This window comes from Mus musculus, chromosome 11 (genome assembly GCF_000001635.26).
Source record: "Mus musculus strain C57BL/6J chromosome 11, GRCm38.p6 C57BL/6J".
In the NCBI taxonomy this organism is placed as follows: Eukaryota; Metazoa; Chordata; class Mammalia; order Rodentia; family Muridae; genus Mus; species Mus musculus.
This window is the reverse complement of record NC_000077.6, coordinates 80,879,612-80,892,502: the sequence shown is the minus strand read 5'-3', so window position 1 is coordinate 80,892,502 and position 12,891 is coordinate 80,879,612. Positions and strand designations below refer to the sequence as shown.

The 12,891-nt window shown below is 49.9% G+C and overlaps 1 protein-coding gene across 3 annotated transcripts in view; it reads left to right on the top strand.

The window, feature by feature from the left end:
- The window catches only part of Asic2 (acid-sensing (proton-gated) ion channel 2), a 1,088,234-nt gene extending 1,075,894 nt beyond the window's left edge, over positions 1-12,340 (top strand). The window contains exons 5-10 of one of the 3 annotated variants that reach the window (NM_007384.3): positions 703-759; positions 2,617-2,770; positions 5,816-5,907; positions 9,002-9,081; positions 10,822-10,890; positions 11,345-12,340. In NM_007384.3, the coding sequence (NP_031410.1) occupies positions 703-759; positions 2,617-2,770; positions 5,816-5,907; positions 9,002-9,081; positions 10,822-10,890; positions 11,345-11,446 (554 nt within the window). In that variant the 3' untranslated portion in view covers positions 11,447-12,340. The remainder of the gene's footprint in view (positions 1-702; positions 760-2,616; positions 2,771-5,815; positions 5,908-9,001; positions 9,082-10,821; positions 10,891-11,344) is intronic. The other 2 variants (NM_001034013.2, XM_006531996.4) reach the window with 2 other exon arrangements.
- The last annotated feature ends 551 nt before the right edge of the window (positions 12,341-12,891 follow it).

The window sequence follows — 12,891 nt, the reverse complement described above, 5'->3', positions numbered from 1 at the left end:
CTTTGTGTTCTGCAGAGAGTTCCCAGAAGGGAACACACCCAGCATCAGTAAGCATTCCTTGCCTGGTGCTCGGACTAAACCAGCCATGAGCTTCTTGCCCATAAAACCTGAGCCAGAGGCAAGCAAAGTGAGATTGCAATCCTTCTACCCATGGCACGATCCGTGACATCTCATCCCTATGTGATGATGGCAGAGACATGGGGAGGCACAGAGCCAACCCTGGATGCTTGTAGCAGTGTGGTGTGCTGAGAAGAAGTGGCCCCAGGATGCCATGGACCCCTGCTCCTTACCGCCTACCTCACTGCCAGCAGCCTGCTGCCTGGAAAGGCAGATGCTGAGGTCCATGGCTTTCTACTTGGAAGCCTAACACAAGGGGTCAAGGAGACCCCATGGTCCTGGCTTAGAACCTTAGGACCTTGTCTTGTCCCCAGTCTCCCAGACAAGCTGCCCCATCATCCCCAGAGCTGCCAGAAGAGGGCTGGGCAGCTCCCGTGGTCTCCTCCTCACAGAGCAGATCAGAAGTCACCACCAGATCCAAGGACACCGAACAGTGGCGCCCACCAGACCGTCCCCTGAAGACAGCTTATCCCTGTGGGTTTGGAAGTCACTCAGTGCCTGGGCCAGTGAGGTGCCAATGGCTAGCGTGTGTGGCCCTGCCCGTGTGGTTAATAGTCTTTCTCTCTTTGCTTTCCTTTCCTGTAGGGGATGCCCCTTTCTGCACCCCTGAGCAGCACAAGGAGTGTGCAGAGCCAGCCCTCGGTCAGTACTGGGGAGAACAGGGGAAGTGGGGGTGAGGTGGAAACTGTGGGGTCATCTGATGGGAACACAAAGTCAACCATGGAAAAAGGAACGGGGAAGGGATAGGCACAAAGATTCTCTGTAAGGAGGAGTAGCTGCCTAAAGCTGGAGAGGAAGAAAGGGAAGGAGGGCTCTTCTGGGGCCTCATGGATGAGGGCCACAAGGGGCACAAAGATGCTGATGGAAAAGAAATAGACTTCACAGGAAATGGAGGATACAGGGAGAGGGCAGAGATAGAAAGAGGGTGGCCTGAAAGAGCTTGGTGAAGTGTACACACACACACACACACACACACACACACACAGCCACCAAGTTCATGTGCAAGCAGAATGAATGTCTTTCACATGCTATGCACCCAAGTGAGCCGTGGCAGAGAGGGAAGGTCCTCTTCCATCCCATGCCTGCAAACACAAGCCATTCCAAGTTCCACTATGCCAAGCCATTCCAAGTTCCATTATGCCACCACTGCCACCTCCCCACTTCTCCCGGACGGCCCCCCACCTCCAAACCATAGCCTCCAGTGCATTTGAGAGCTAAAATAACTGCAGGTTCCCCATCTGGAAAGCCAGGAGAGAGAGGGAGCACACTGCTGTGGGTTGAGTTAGCCCAGCAGCTGTCCTGCTGCCCATCTCTCCTCTCTCCAGCCCCAGGAAAAAGCAGAGCTGTAAACAATGCTGAAGCACCCTCTCAGCAGCTAGCTGCAGCTGGTAGCACTAAGTGAAATCAAAGCTAAAACTCCTGTTCTAGATGGTCTGAGACACGGGGAGGTGTTACAATGTATGCAGAGTGTTACAATGTATGCAGAGTCTTTCTTTAGATTAAAGATAACAAATCCAAATGAAGGCGGCAGAGGGAGGAGGGGTGAGAACAAAAGAGGGAGCTAAAAGAACAATTATTCTTGCTAGTGATAAAACTTTTGGACTCTTGCAATTAAGCATCACCGGCTATTGCAACAGGGGAGCAAGAGGGTTCATCTCTGCATGTAGCAGACAGCCAGGGGCTTGCCACCTGCAAGCACCGTGAAGGGTCAGGGGATGAGAAAAATAGGGAGATGTCAGGGGAGGGGAGTGTCTACTCACGGGACTGGGATTCTTCCTAGAAGCAGGTCAGGGTGACAGAGTATCAAGGTAATCTGTGCTACCTTGAACAGGCTTCTTGCCAAAGCCAGGTTGAGCTGTGAAGAAACTACTTTCAAGATCCTGACTAAAGTTCAGTCAAAAAAAAAAAAAAAAAAAAGAGTCTGTCAGAGGGCAACAATGCCTTTGATGGCCTGGTGTGGTTGGTTGGAAGAGGAAAAGCAGAGTTCTGTTGGGGCCTGGGGGAGAGGTTAGGTTGCTCCAGGGAAAGGATTCAAGGATAGTTCCCTGTGTTCCTCTGTGGCACTGGTTGTGAGGAGCACCAACAGGAACAACTGAAGTCCTGGGTTCCAAGTACGGTGCTCCCCATATTAGCTTTCAGGGTAGCTCACTTTGTGGGTCAGAACTCCAACCCAGCCGCAGCCGAGAAAGCCCCGAGAAGGGGAGGAGCCAGGCCGCCCTGGGGACTGTCTCTCTAAAAGTGGCAATGGATCGACAATTTTGAAAGTGACAGTAACAGCAAGCAGAAAGAAAACAAACCCAAGGCACAATCCCATTTCATCAAGTTCCCTGGGGCCCAGCTCCTCCTCCCAGCTTGCTTCTTAGGGCCTAGAATCCAGGTATGCTGGACCAGAGATTCTCACTGTCTACCTCCCCCCACCTTACCCCCCACCACACACATACATACACACACACACACCTACACCTACACCTACCTGAGACCCTCTCCTCTCTCCTCCAGGCTTACTGGCAGAAAAGGACAGCAATTACTGTCTCTGCAGGACACCCTGCAACCTGACCCGCTACAACAAAGAGCTCTCCATGGTAAAGATCCCCAGCAAGACGTCAGCCAAGTACCTGGAGAAGAAATTTAACAAATCGGAAAAATATATCTCGTAAGTTAAGTGGAAGGGAGGAAGAGGGGAGGGGGCATTCAGAAAGAGACAAAAAAAAAAAAGCAAGCAGTTAGCTCAATTTAGCAAACATTAATTGAGCACTTGCTGTGTGCCAGGCTCAAAAGACAAAGCCACAAAGAGCTTGCAGCCTCCTGGGGAGATAAGTACAGGGATTGAAAGCCACATAGGGCAATGACTTCTGGGACAATGTTAGCATTGAGATGCAGACGCGAGGGGAAACCATGGTTGACTGTTGTTGGCTCAGAGTGAGGTTCAGAGAAAGCTTGACCTTTCTAAAGAATGTATAACTCTCCCTGTGGATCTTGAGCCTTCTGTCCCCTCTTCTGGGAACACTTTTCCTGCCACTCTGCCTAACTGGTCCTCGTGGTACCTGTCTCTATTTAAATAACATTGCCTTGGAAAGTTAGACTGTGTCTCCCTCCGTTAGCTTCCTCCACAGGCACTGTGGCATTTACCCTTATAATATTGCAGCAGTTTGTGACTTGCGGTTAAATATGTGGTTTGTTTGGGGAAAGGAGCTGACATGCTCCTTCAAGATTTAGGTTTAAGGAGGGGGTTGGGCAAGGAGAGATGGACAGCCGTTAAGAGTGCATACTGCTCTTTCTGGAGTACTGGAGCTCAGATCCCAGCAGTTCAGAAATGTCTGTAACTTCAGTTCCAAGGAATCTAATACCCTCTTCTGGCCTCTGTTGGTGTTGGTATATACACAAAAGTGCACGTACACACTAAGACACACGCCCACATGTAATATATATATATATTAGAAAGAGAAGAAATAGGTTCCTCAGGAAAGCGATCCAGACTGTCATCAGGCCTCATGGTGGGAGGGTATTAAGACAGAAACAACAGCATCCCAAAAATATGAGCTGGGACCTGAAAGGGGAAAAGGGGGCTTCCCTTTAAAGTCTGGAAAGGAGCTGCATTGGCAGAAATAACTTAAAATGAGGGTAAGAGAGATAAAAAAGAGAGCTACCATGAAAGAAGTGGGTGGCAGGAAGTAGAGAAGGGACCCCAGTCAGGGAGTAGACAGGGGAGTCCTCAAACCTGACTTTTGTAGATTTTCAGAAGCTGTAAAGAACTTTATAAAAACGTGGCTTAGTTTAGGATAGCAGGCATGACAAATAGCACAGTAGAGTCAGGGACCATCACTAAAGACCTGTCAGCCACGGCATGGACAGTTTAATGTTCGATCCCAGGACAGAGATACAGAGCAGGAGGACACAGCAGACAGCCCTTCCCTGTGTTCTACCATAATTCCACATTCTGAGTTCTCCTAAATTGACACCCTGCACACCCATCATAGTGGGACACTCCCTAATGGCAGAAACTTCTTGTTCTACTCTCTCTACTAAGTACCACTGACCAGGCTCAGACCTGGGGCAAAAAAAAAATCCCTTTTCACAGGGTAAATGAGCAGGAGACAGTATCCTGGTTGGGGCTTAGGACAGAGTTGGCACAGGATACATTAGAGACAAAGGGAAAGAAGGATATGCCACAGGTCATATAGAATGAGCTAACGGTGAATAGAGGTTAGAGATGTAAGTATTTAGAAGAAGGAGGTTTTGATACATGTCCTTTTACCAAAACAACAGGACTAGATTCCTCCCCTCCCTGGGGAGGCTATGATCTCCCCACCATGGCCTTTTGAGTTTCACAGTAGCAAATATAGATTTGCTCTTGTGGAGCAGGCCTCAGATATAATCAGAATGCAGTTGGTTACCCCCATAACCTTCACACAGTCTTGTACCATATTGTGTCTCCCTGGCTGGTTAGTGTTGTATCTCACAGGGTTCACAACTGGGTAAGACCATGGCTGACTTTTCTATCGCAGCACCTGCCCAGCACCTTGAAAGCTGGCCAGCAGGAGAGAAGCTTCTAGCTCCATTCCTGCCTGACTCTCTATGCCCTGCCACCAAAGTATGTGCAGTGGCTTTACCACTAAGTCTTACTACCTAGTTTAGGTGGGCAACCAAGAGTGGTGACAATAGCCTGTGTCAAATTGGTAGTCTTGAACTCTGCTCCCCAACAGAACATTCTGAAATAATAGACTGACTCTACAGCTACGGCACCCAATGTGGTAGCCGCTGGCCATGTGTGGCTGTGGAGCATCTGCAAGGTAGTTTGTATGACCAAGAAACTGAACTGTGATCATCTTTAATTGGAACCAATATCACAGTTTCAGAAAGAGCCTCCAAGTGGAAGCCAGGCAGGGGAAAGGGAGCCTACTCATTGCTATAAAGTTCCACAGTGTGGAAAGACACTTGCTTCTCTCTCTCCCAGCCACTCTCCCAGTCACTCTCCCAGTTGCCAGGCCCCCTCCTGAGATGACTTCTGATCAACGGGTTGAAAACAAGAGGCATAGAGGGCATGCCAAGCCCCCCCCACCTGACCCCCCAGAAAGAGGCTAGGATGTAGGAAACACCAAGCCCTGCTGCTTAGCAGACATTCCGCAAGTAGGAATGAGTTTCCCTGCCAAGATGTGTCTCATTAACACACCTGCCTGCGGGAGGAGCACAGAAGGAGCCCAGGACTTCTGCCAGGAATCCCCAAGCTGCCACAGGCTTGCTCCCCATAATCCTCCCCAACTCTGGCAAAAGACTGAGCAATGCCAGGTCAGGGCATCCCATTCCAAAAGGCTTATTAGGGATCTCAGGAGGAAAATGGGCACTTTTGGGAATAGACCATAAAGGCGTAGGTGTTCGCCTCAGACAGGCACCCAAACTGAGGCCAGTCTAGTCAGAAGATTGCTGGACTCATTTGCATGCTAAGAACCAAGCAGGCGCTGGAAGACTCGGGAATGTGGGTCCAGGCTGGGCTTGCAGAAAGAATACCAAGGGAGAGAGATGGGGGCAGAGGTAAGGACAGACAAGGGCACAGCTGATAGGAGCTCTGCTTCTAGAATTCTACCTTTGGACAGCTCCCTGGACCGCCCCTTCTCCATCCATCCACAGGAAAGCTGGGTTAGCCAGTCCCTTGAATGCCGAGGGCTCTAACAGAGTGTGGTGCTTAATTTTCCCTCTGCAGCGAGAACATTCTTGTTCTGGATATATTTTTTGAGGCGCTCAATTACGAGACAATTGAACAGAAGAAGGCGTATGAAGTTGCTGCCTTACTTGGTGAGTTGTAATGTCTGCCACATAAATTTCCACATCTCTTAGGAGGGGTGAGGGTGGAGAGGTGGGCGGGAGGCAGGCAGGCAGACATGGTAAGCCTGCCAAGGAGGCAAACTTTTTAATGTACTAGCTATTCTTTTATGGTTGCTGTGGTAAAGGCTATAGGTCCAGTTCACCCTTTAGCTCAGGTTTTCGCCTCCTCTGTGTGGTGAGGAATGAACATAAAGGTCTCTCAGGGCCTCTCCAGGCCTGCCCTCTTGGATTCCATAGTCTCTGCGTCTAGGTTGGAGTTAGCCTCCCAGGGCCTGTGTGCTAGCAGGAGCATTGAAGAAGGGGATGCTTAACTTGGGTGGTTCCCAGGCATCCAAACTCTCAGGGACCCTGATGGAGCCGAGACAGCAATGCACTGAGAAGCTAATTATTGTCCCCTGGACCCAGAGCCCTTTCTCAAACAGGAAGAGATGATCACCCCAGGTGGACACCAACCTGACTGCTACTCTTACACAACTCACATTGGCTGCCCTGGTCCTGATGGGAAATAACGTACACAAGGAATTGAGTTCAACAGTACCCTACCCTACCCATTTGGACACTCCCATTCTGTTCAAGGGCCCAGCCCCTGAACCTGTGCCCCCTCCTACCCACTCTAAAGAAAGGACACAGTGCAAACTAAGTGATAGTAGCATCCTGGAAGGGGCAGGCTCCACCTGGAAGTATAGAAGGAAGATCAGGTTTTTAGCTACCCTTCTGGGGGGTAGCTGTGAAGATTCCGACAAGGGGCTCCCCCTTGCTGAACCTCAGGTTTCTGTAAAGCAGGCTTCCTATCGCCTACCCTGTCGGTCTGACTTTTCGTGAAGGAAACAACTTAAAGAGGGGAAGAGCTTGTTCGGGCTCATGATTTCAGGGTTTTTAGTCCAGGGTTCTAGGAATAATGTGATTGATAGAACAGCCAGAACATGTCAGCCAGAAGACAGGGGGCAGAAGAGGAGGGAAGGATGGAGGGAGAGAGGGAGGGAGGGAGGGAGGGAGGGAGGGAGGGAGGGAGGGAGGGAGGGAGGGAGGGAAAGAAGGAGGAAATATGCCTGTGCCAGCAGACTCTCCTTTTTCCTTTTTTCTTTTTCCGTTTTTCTTTTCCCTGTCTACTCCACCCAGGCCCACAACCCATTGAACGGTGACTCCCATATTTAGAGTTGTTAATCATCTTAGAAATGTCCTTTAAAACCCACCCACAGGTATGCCTTACCAATCTCACAGATGCTTCTCAATCTAGCCGAGTTGACAATGGAGATCACCCATCACACTCAGGTCACTGTGGTAGTTAACTCAGATAAAGTCCATCAATATCAGCTTGTGGCACCTGGGTAGTCACCATGCCAGAACCCCAGTCACATCTGGTATGACCAGGGCCATGTGAACATTTCTATATTCCATCAAGAAAGGTAGGGACAAAACTTTGTAAAGTGCCAGCTGTGTGGAGATAGCTGTCACTTAGGCTCCTAGGTAATGTGGTTCAAGACCCTGAGCAACATAGCATAAGCCACGCCCCTCACTCACCCCTGGAGGTCTGTCATTTCCCCTTTCCTTCCTGGCACCGCACCACCACGCACCACCCTTGCTCACTCATGTTGGATCTCCACCCCTCTTTCTCTCTCTCCCTCTTCTTCCCCCCTCCCTCCCTGTCCTACACACACACACACACACACACACAGAGAGAGAGAGAGAGAGAGAGAGAGAGAGAGAGAGCACAAAAGGGTCCAGGCTTTGAATCTGTCATGTCTGCATCTGATATCAGGATGAGCTTATTCCCAGCATCTTGTTCCTGCCCAGAATAGCCTGTGAGGAATTGGTGCCGCCATCTGTGCCTCCTGTGAGGGAAGTATGTGCCACATACAAACCTTCAGCCATCAGGCCTGGCTCTGCCTTTTCTCACCACTGCCCCATATGCATGCCACCCAGCACCTCCATGTCAATGCCCACACTATACACACTGAAACTGAAACCAACCTACAGGTCCATGTGCCCATGATGCTCCAGAGCCAACACACACACACGCACACGCACAGGCACACACACACAGCTGCACGCCCCGCGTCCCACTGCACAGCTTCAGAGGCACATCCATGCACACAGCAACCCTAGGCAGGCACACTTCATGCCTATATGCCCACATACTCATTATATTACATACACCTTCATAGCACACACAGGAACACACCCACACCTACACAATTCTCACACATGCTGTACACACTCAGGCACACTCCAGCCACATCTATCACACACATACCCACTGTGTACCTAGAAAGAGGTATGCACTCATATAAAGTGATGATCAGACATGCTGCCTCCCCACATTCTGTACCTTGTCTATGCTAACTGCAATCCAGATGTGCTGCACACCAGTGCAAATGGCACCTCTCACACCTGATGTGCTCCTACAGACATATGCACTACTCGGTAAGCTTGCATTAGAGCAAAGGGGATGGACAGGAACAAAAGGAGGCCATCGTGAACCTAGGTAGGTAGGGTCATCACATACAGCGGAACAAATAAGCAGGATTATTACACACTGCTGAATAAGGAGGTAGGGTTCTTATATACAGCTGAACAAGGAGTCAGGCTCCACTGATCTCAGTAGGAGCAGTCTTCAGGTTGTAAACATCTGGGGGAGATGTCAATAGTGAACATTTTCTACACACACTATCTACATTCACACACAGACCTGAAGCAGGCTTTGCCATCCTCACCCAAAGAAGGTTTTGCCTCTCCCATGCGGGATCAGCATTGGGGTCCTCAGCGTGACAGTGCCTGTGTCAATGATTCACATCCACTCAGGACTTCGTTCACTCCCATGCAGGCTCGTGGACCTCATCCGTGAGTGGCCAGCTCCAACCCTGCTGGCTAGTGACTTACTCGGCTCTCATTGTCAATGGAAGTGAAGGTGGGCCTGGCAAAGGGCTGGCCCTCCCACAGCCAGGCTCAGGCTAACCTTAGAGGGGGCACACTCAAGAGCTCTGGCTTCTGAGTTCATCGTCTCTTTACCCGTTCCTGGATCTTGTGTAAAACCCAATCTCTGGTCTCTCCTCTTCCTCTGCAGGTGACATTGGTGGTCAAATGGGATTGTTCATTGGTGCTAGTATCCTTACAATACTAGAGCTCTTTGATTACATTTACGAGGTAAGATTTGGGGTTACCCTCAGGGGAAACGACAAGGTGGAGGAATACCCAGACACAGAACCAAGCCTGGCTAAGGCAATAGCTTCATTCCATCCACACAAAGACACTTCTCCTAAGCATGGGGCAGGAATCTTAAGGAGAAGTGGATATGAAAGAAATGGTCACCCTCCTCCTCCTCTCTTTGGACTTGTCCTACATCACAGAGAGGGAGTGGAGTGATGAGAAGAGGTCAGGCTGTGCAGACAACAGCCCTGAGTCCCTTCCACAGAGGGACCAGGGCAGGGTTTCATATCCTTGGTGAGTCCACATCTATATACAACATATCATACCCAACATATTATATGCACATGCATCACACACATATCATACTCAAGCATACATGTATCACATGCATTCCTACAACACTCACACATGTGTGCACTCACACACACACACACACACACACACATTCAGACCATATTCACAGATTTGCATACCACACACAGCACACTCAGGAGTACACACCACTCACAAGTCTGCCCTCTGAGATGCCTGTCTTCTACGAACTGTCTTCCAGAGCCTAGCCAGCCCACAAGAGGAGGCATCCCCCAGGAAAACCCATCAGTCCCCAGATAGGAAACTACAATGCCTACCAGTCACTTCTGCCACTCACAGACTGAGGGGCTATAACCATTAGAGGTGCCTGGGGCCATGTTTCTCAAAGATTCTCAAACAAGAGGCCCAGGAGCATGTCAGTTCTTCCAACTTCCTAACCCAGGCAAGAGTAAGCCTGCCCAGGACCACTGTGCCCAGAGGAATCTGGGCAGAAAGCCAGGCTGGGCCAGCTGTCCAGAGAACGGCTGAGTTAGTAGACTAACCTACCTGTGAATAGGTCCTTGCCAGCTCTGCCCTGCCCCAGTGATTACTTGGAGACCTCCACGTCCTTAGCCACAGATGGGCAATACCACAGATGGGCTGGGTGTGCCTCCCTGAAACTGGTGGTGGTTCTAAAGGTTCTACAACACTCCCACACGGCACTGTCACTTGGGACTCTCTCCGCCTCTTCGTTGTGCTTCCCAAGGAAAGAAACAAATACCCCTAGCAGTGATTTCGGTAGAGCTCCTTGTTCCTCAGCACTGCGACTGCAGCCCAAATAAAGCCAGCTTCTTATTCTGCTTTATGCATTAATTCCTGTGAGAAGCAGTACAAAGTAAATGGCAAATTGAGCCACATTAGATAACAAGTTTAAGAACTACCCTTAATTGCTATGAATAAAGTGTCATAACCTTGGTCGTGCACTCATCCTGTGGAGTTATCTGCCCTTGGAAGTGAATAGCAAAGCTGGGTGTGGTGGTATATACTACTCAGCAGTGGGGAGACTGGGGCAGGGGGATGGTGAACTTGAAGCCAACTTGAGCTACACAGTGAAGAAGAGATCCGAGGATCCATGGAGATCCGAGCAGCGCCTTTAGCTTATATACTGGGGAAAGCAGTCCACACAGCAAGGCAGAGCCCTCCCCATCCTCCTCCAAGATCTGTTTGCAGCAACAAAATCCCATGGAGTCCAAAAGGCAAGCTCGAGAAAATGAGGCCCCTAGAGCTGTCCACCAGGCAGAGTTCTCACCATTGTATGTAGAACCGCAGCCCACACCGTCACTGCCTATGTGACTCCCTGACTCACTCCAAGGAAGGATCTTTGGCCTTTGCATCATCTCTCCCCCCCCCCCCCAGCCTGACTGCCATGTCCTGTCTTTCTTACAGCTGATCAAAGAGAAGCTATTAGACCTGCTTGGCAAAGAAGAAGAGGAAGGGAGCCATGATGAGAACATGGTAAGACTAGCTCGCAGTGGACTAGCTTGCGGAGGCAATACCAGATATCCTGTGTATCGGATATTTACATTACGATTCATTACAGTAGCAAAATTATAGTTTATCAAGGAGCAACAAAATAATTTTATGGTTGGGGGGGTCACCACAAGAGGAGCTGTATTAAAGGGCCGCAGCATTAGGAAGGTTGAGAAGCCCTGCTCTAGAAAAATCAAGCGCACATTCCAAGTCCAGACATCTAGCCCTTCCCCCCTAAGCCATCGCAAGTCAACCAAGTCAGCCGCAAGTGTTACCTTGTACCCACTGGAGTGTTTTAGAAGCTCCCACCGTGCAGGACTTTGCGGTAGACAGGACTCGCGATAGATAGATAGATAGATAGATAGATAGATAGATAGATAGATAGATAGATAGATAGATAGATAGATAGATGACAAGTGCCCCTTTCTTTTCCCTGCAGAGCACCTGCGACACAATGCCAAACCACTCCGAAACCATCAGCCACACTGTGAACGTGCCCCTGCAGACAGCTTTGGGCACCCTGGAGGAGATTGCCTGCTGACACCTCTCAGGCAGCCCAGCACCTCCAAACAGACCTTAAAGGCCCAAGACCCAGGACAGGGGACAGCAAGCTCAGGTGGCATAGCCCCTGAGGACAGAAAGAAGCAAGAGCCCCCCCATATGCACACATTGCGAACTTCTGCCAAACCTCACCTGGCCACATCTGACACGAACGGTCCCGGGCCCAGCCTCGTGTCCCTCATAGGACCGATGAGTCGCGCTCCGGAACTGTCCAAGAACTAACCTGCCATCACATCTCACTGCCAGATGTACAAAGCACCTGCATGCTCAGACTTCTTACAGCGCCGCCTCCACTTGCGTCTTGTACATGATATTTTCTCCGTGCGGTTTCCGGAGGGAGCCCACTCTGCTACCCAGGCAGTGGGACCAGGTTGCAGACCCAAAGTCACCCTGAGCCCAGCTCTGGAATCAAAACTGCACTGTCAAGAAGGAAACCACAGAACTCTCTACAACGTTTGATCCTTGTGTTGTTCGTGAAGGTTCCTAGCCTTGTCCCCCAAACTGGCCCACTGGGCTCCTGCACTAAAGGTGACCAGTACCAACCTCCTCCTTCTTTTCTCAGCACCTGTGGAGGAAGTACGGTGGCCTGGGTGACCCCAGTATTTGTCCATGGAGCCACTTTGTTCTCTCCCTGTGACACAGATGTAGAGTCTGATTTTTGTTTGGGGCGGGGGCTGTTCTTGTTTGTCTATGGAAGATTTGTTTTGTTTTGCTTCGTCTTACGGTCTTTGGTTTTTGATGTTCTAAGGTTCGGTTTGGGTTTTCCATTTCTTTTCTTTTCTTTTTTCTTTTTTCTTTTTGGAGTTTATTTATTCGTGCTTCGAACCACAGTCATATTAAAAGCTGGTCTTGTGGAAGTGGCCACACCATCCTGCCTTTTCTCTGCGTCTAGGTCTCTGTCTCTGAAGGCTAAGGAAAGCCTCAGACCCGCCAGCCAAAGAAACAGGCAGAGGGTTTACAAAGTTTCACTGACAGCACTTACCTTTATAAGATGTACGTACTGTGTATTTTATCCTAAACCACACCTTTGTTAGTTGACCACATAATCCACTAACAGGCTAAAGCCTGTGTGCTTCAAAACACCACCCAATGTAAGTGTTATAAAACAGGGAGAGATAGAGAAGGCTACCCATGACAGAAAACCTTAACAGAGATCTTCCTAGGCCCCCATGCTCTGTCTGCTACCCTGAGTCCTTCTAACCCTGTCTGCAAGTTCAGGCTAGACATAAATCCAGTGTGGCCTCTCACCACCATCTGACCCTCTCCCAAGCCCAGGGTTCTACCCCTGTGAAACTGACCTACCTTGTCTCTCTGGTGGTCATATCAGCAGCACCTTGTTCTCTGTGGCTCCCAAGAGGATATCTAAATGGGACACAGGGTTGAAGGTACCTTGGCTGATCACCGCTGCATGCCCTTTTGAAGCCT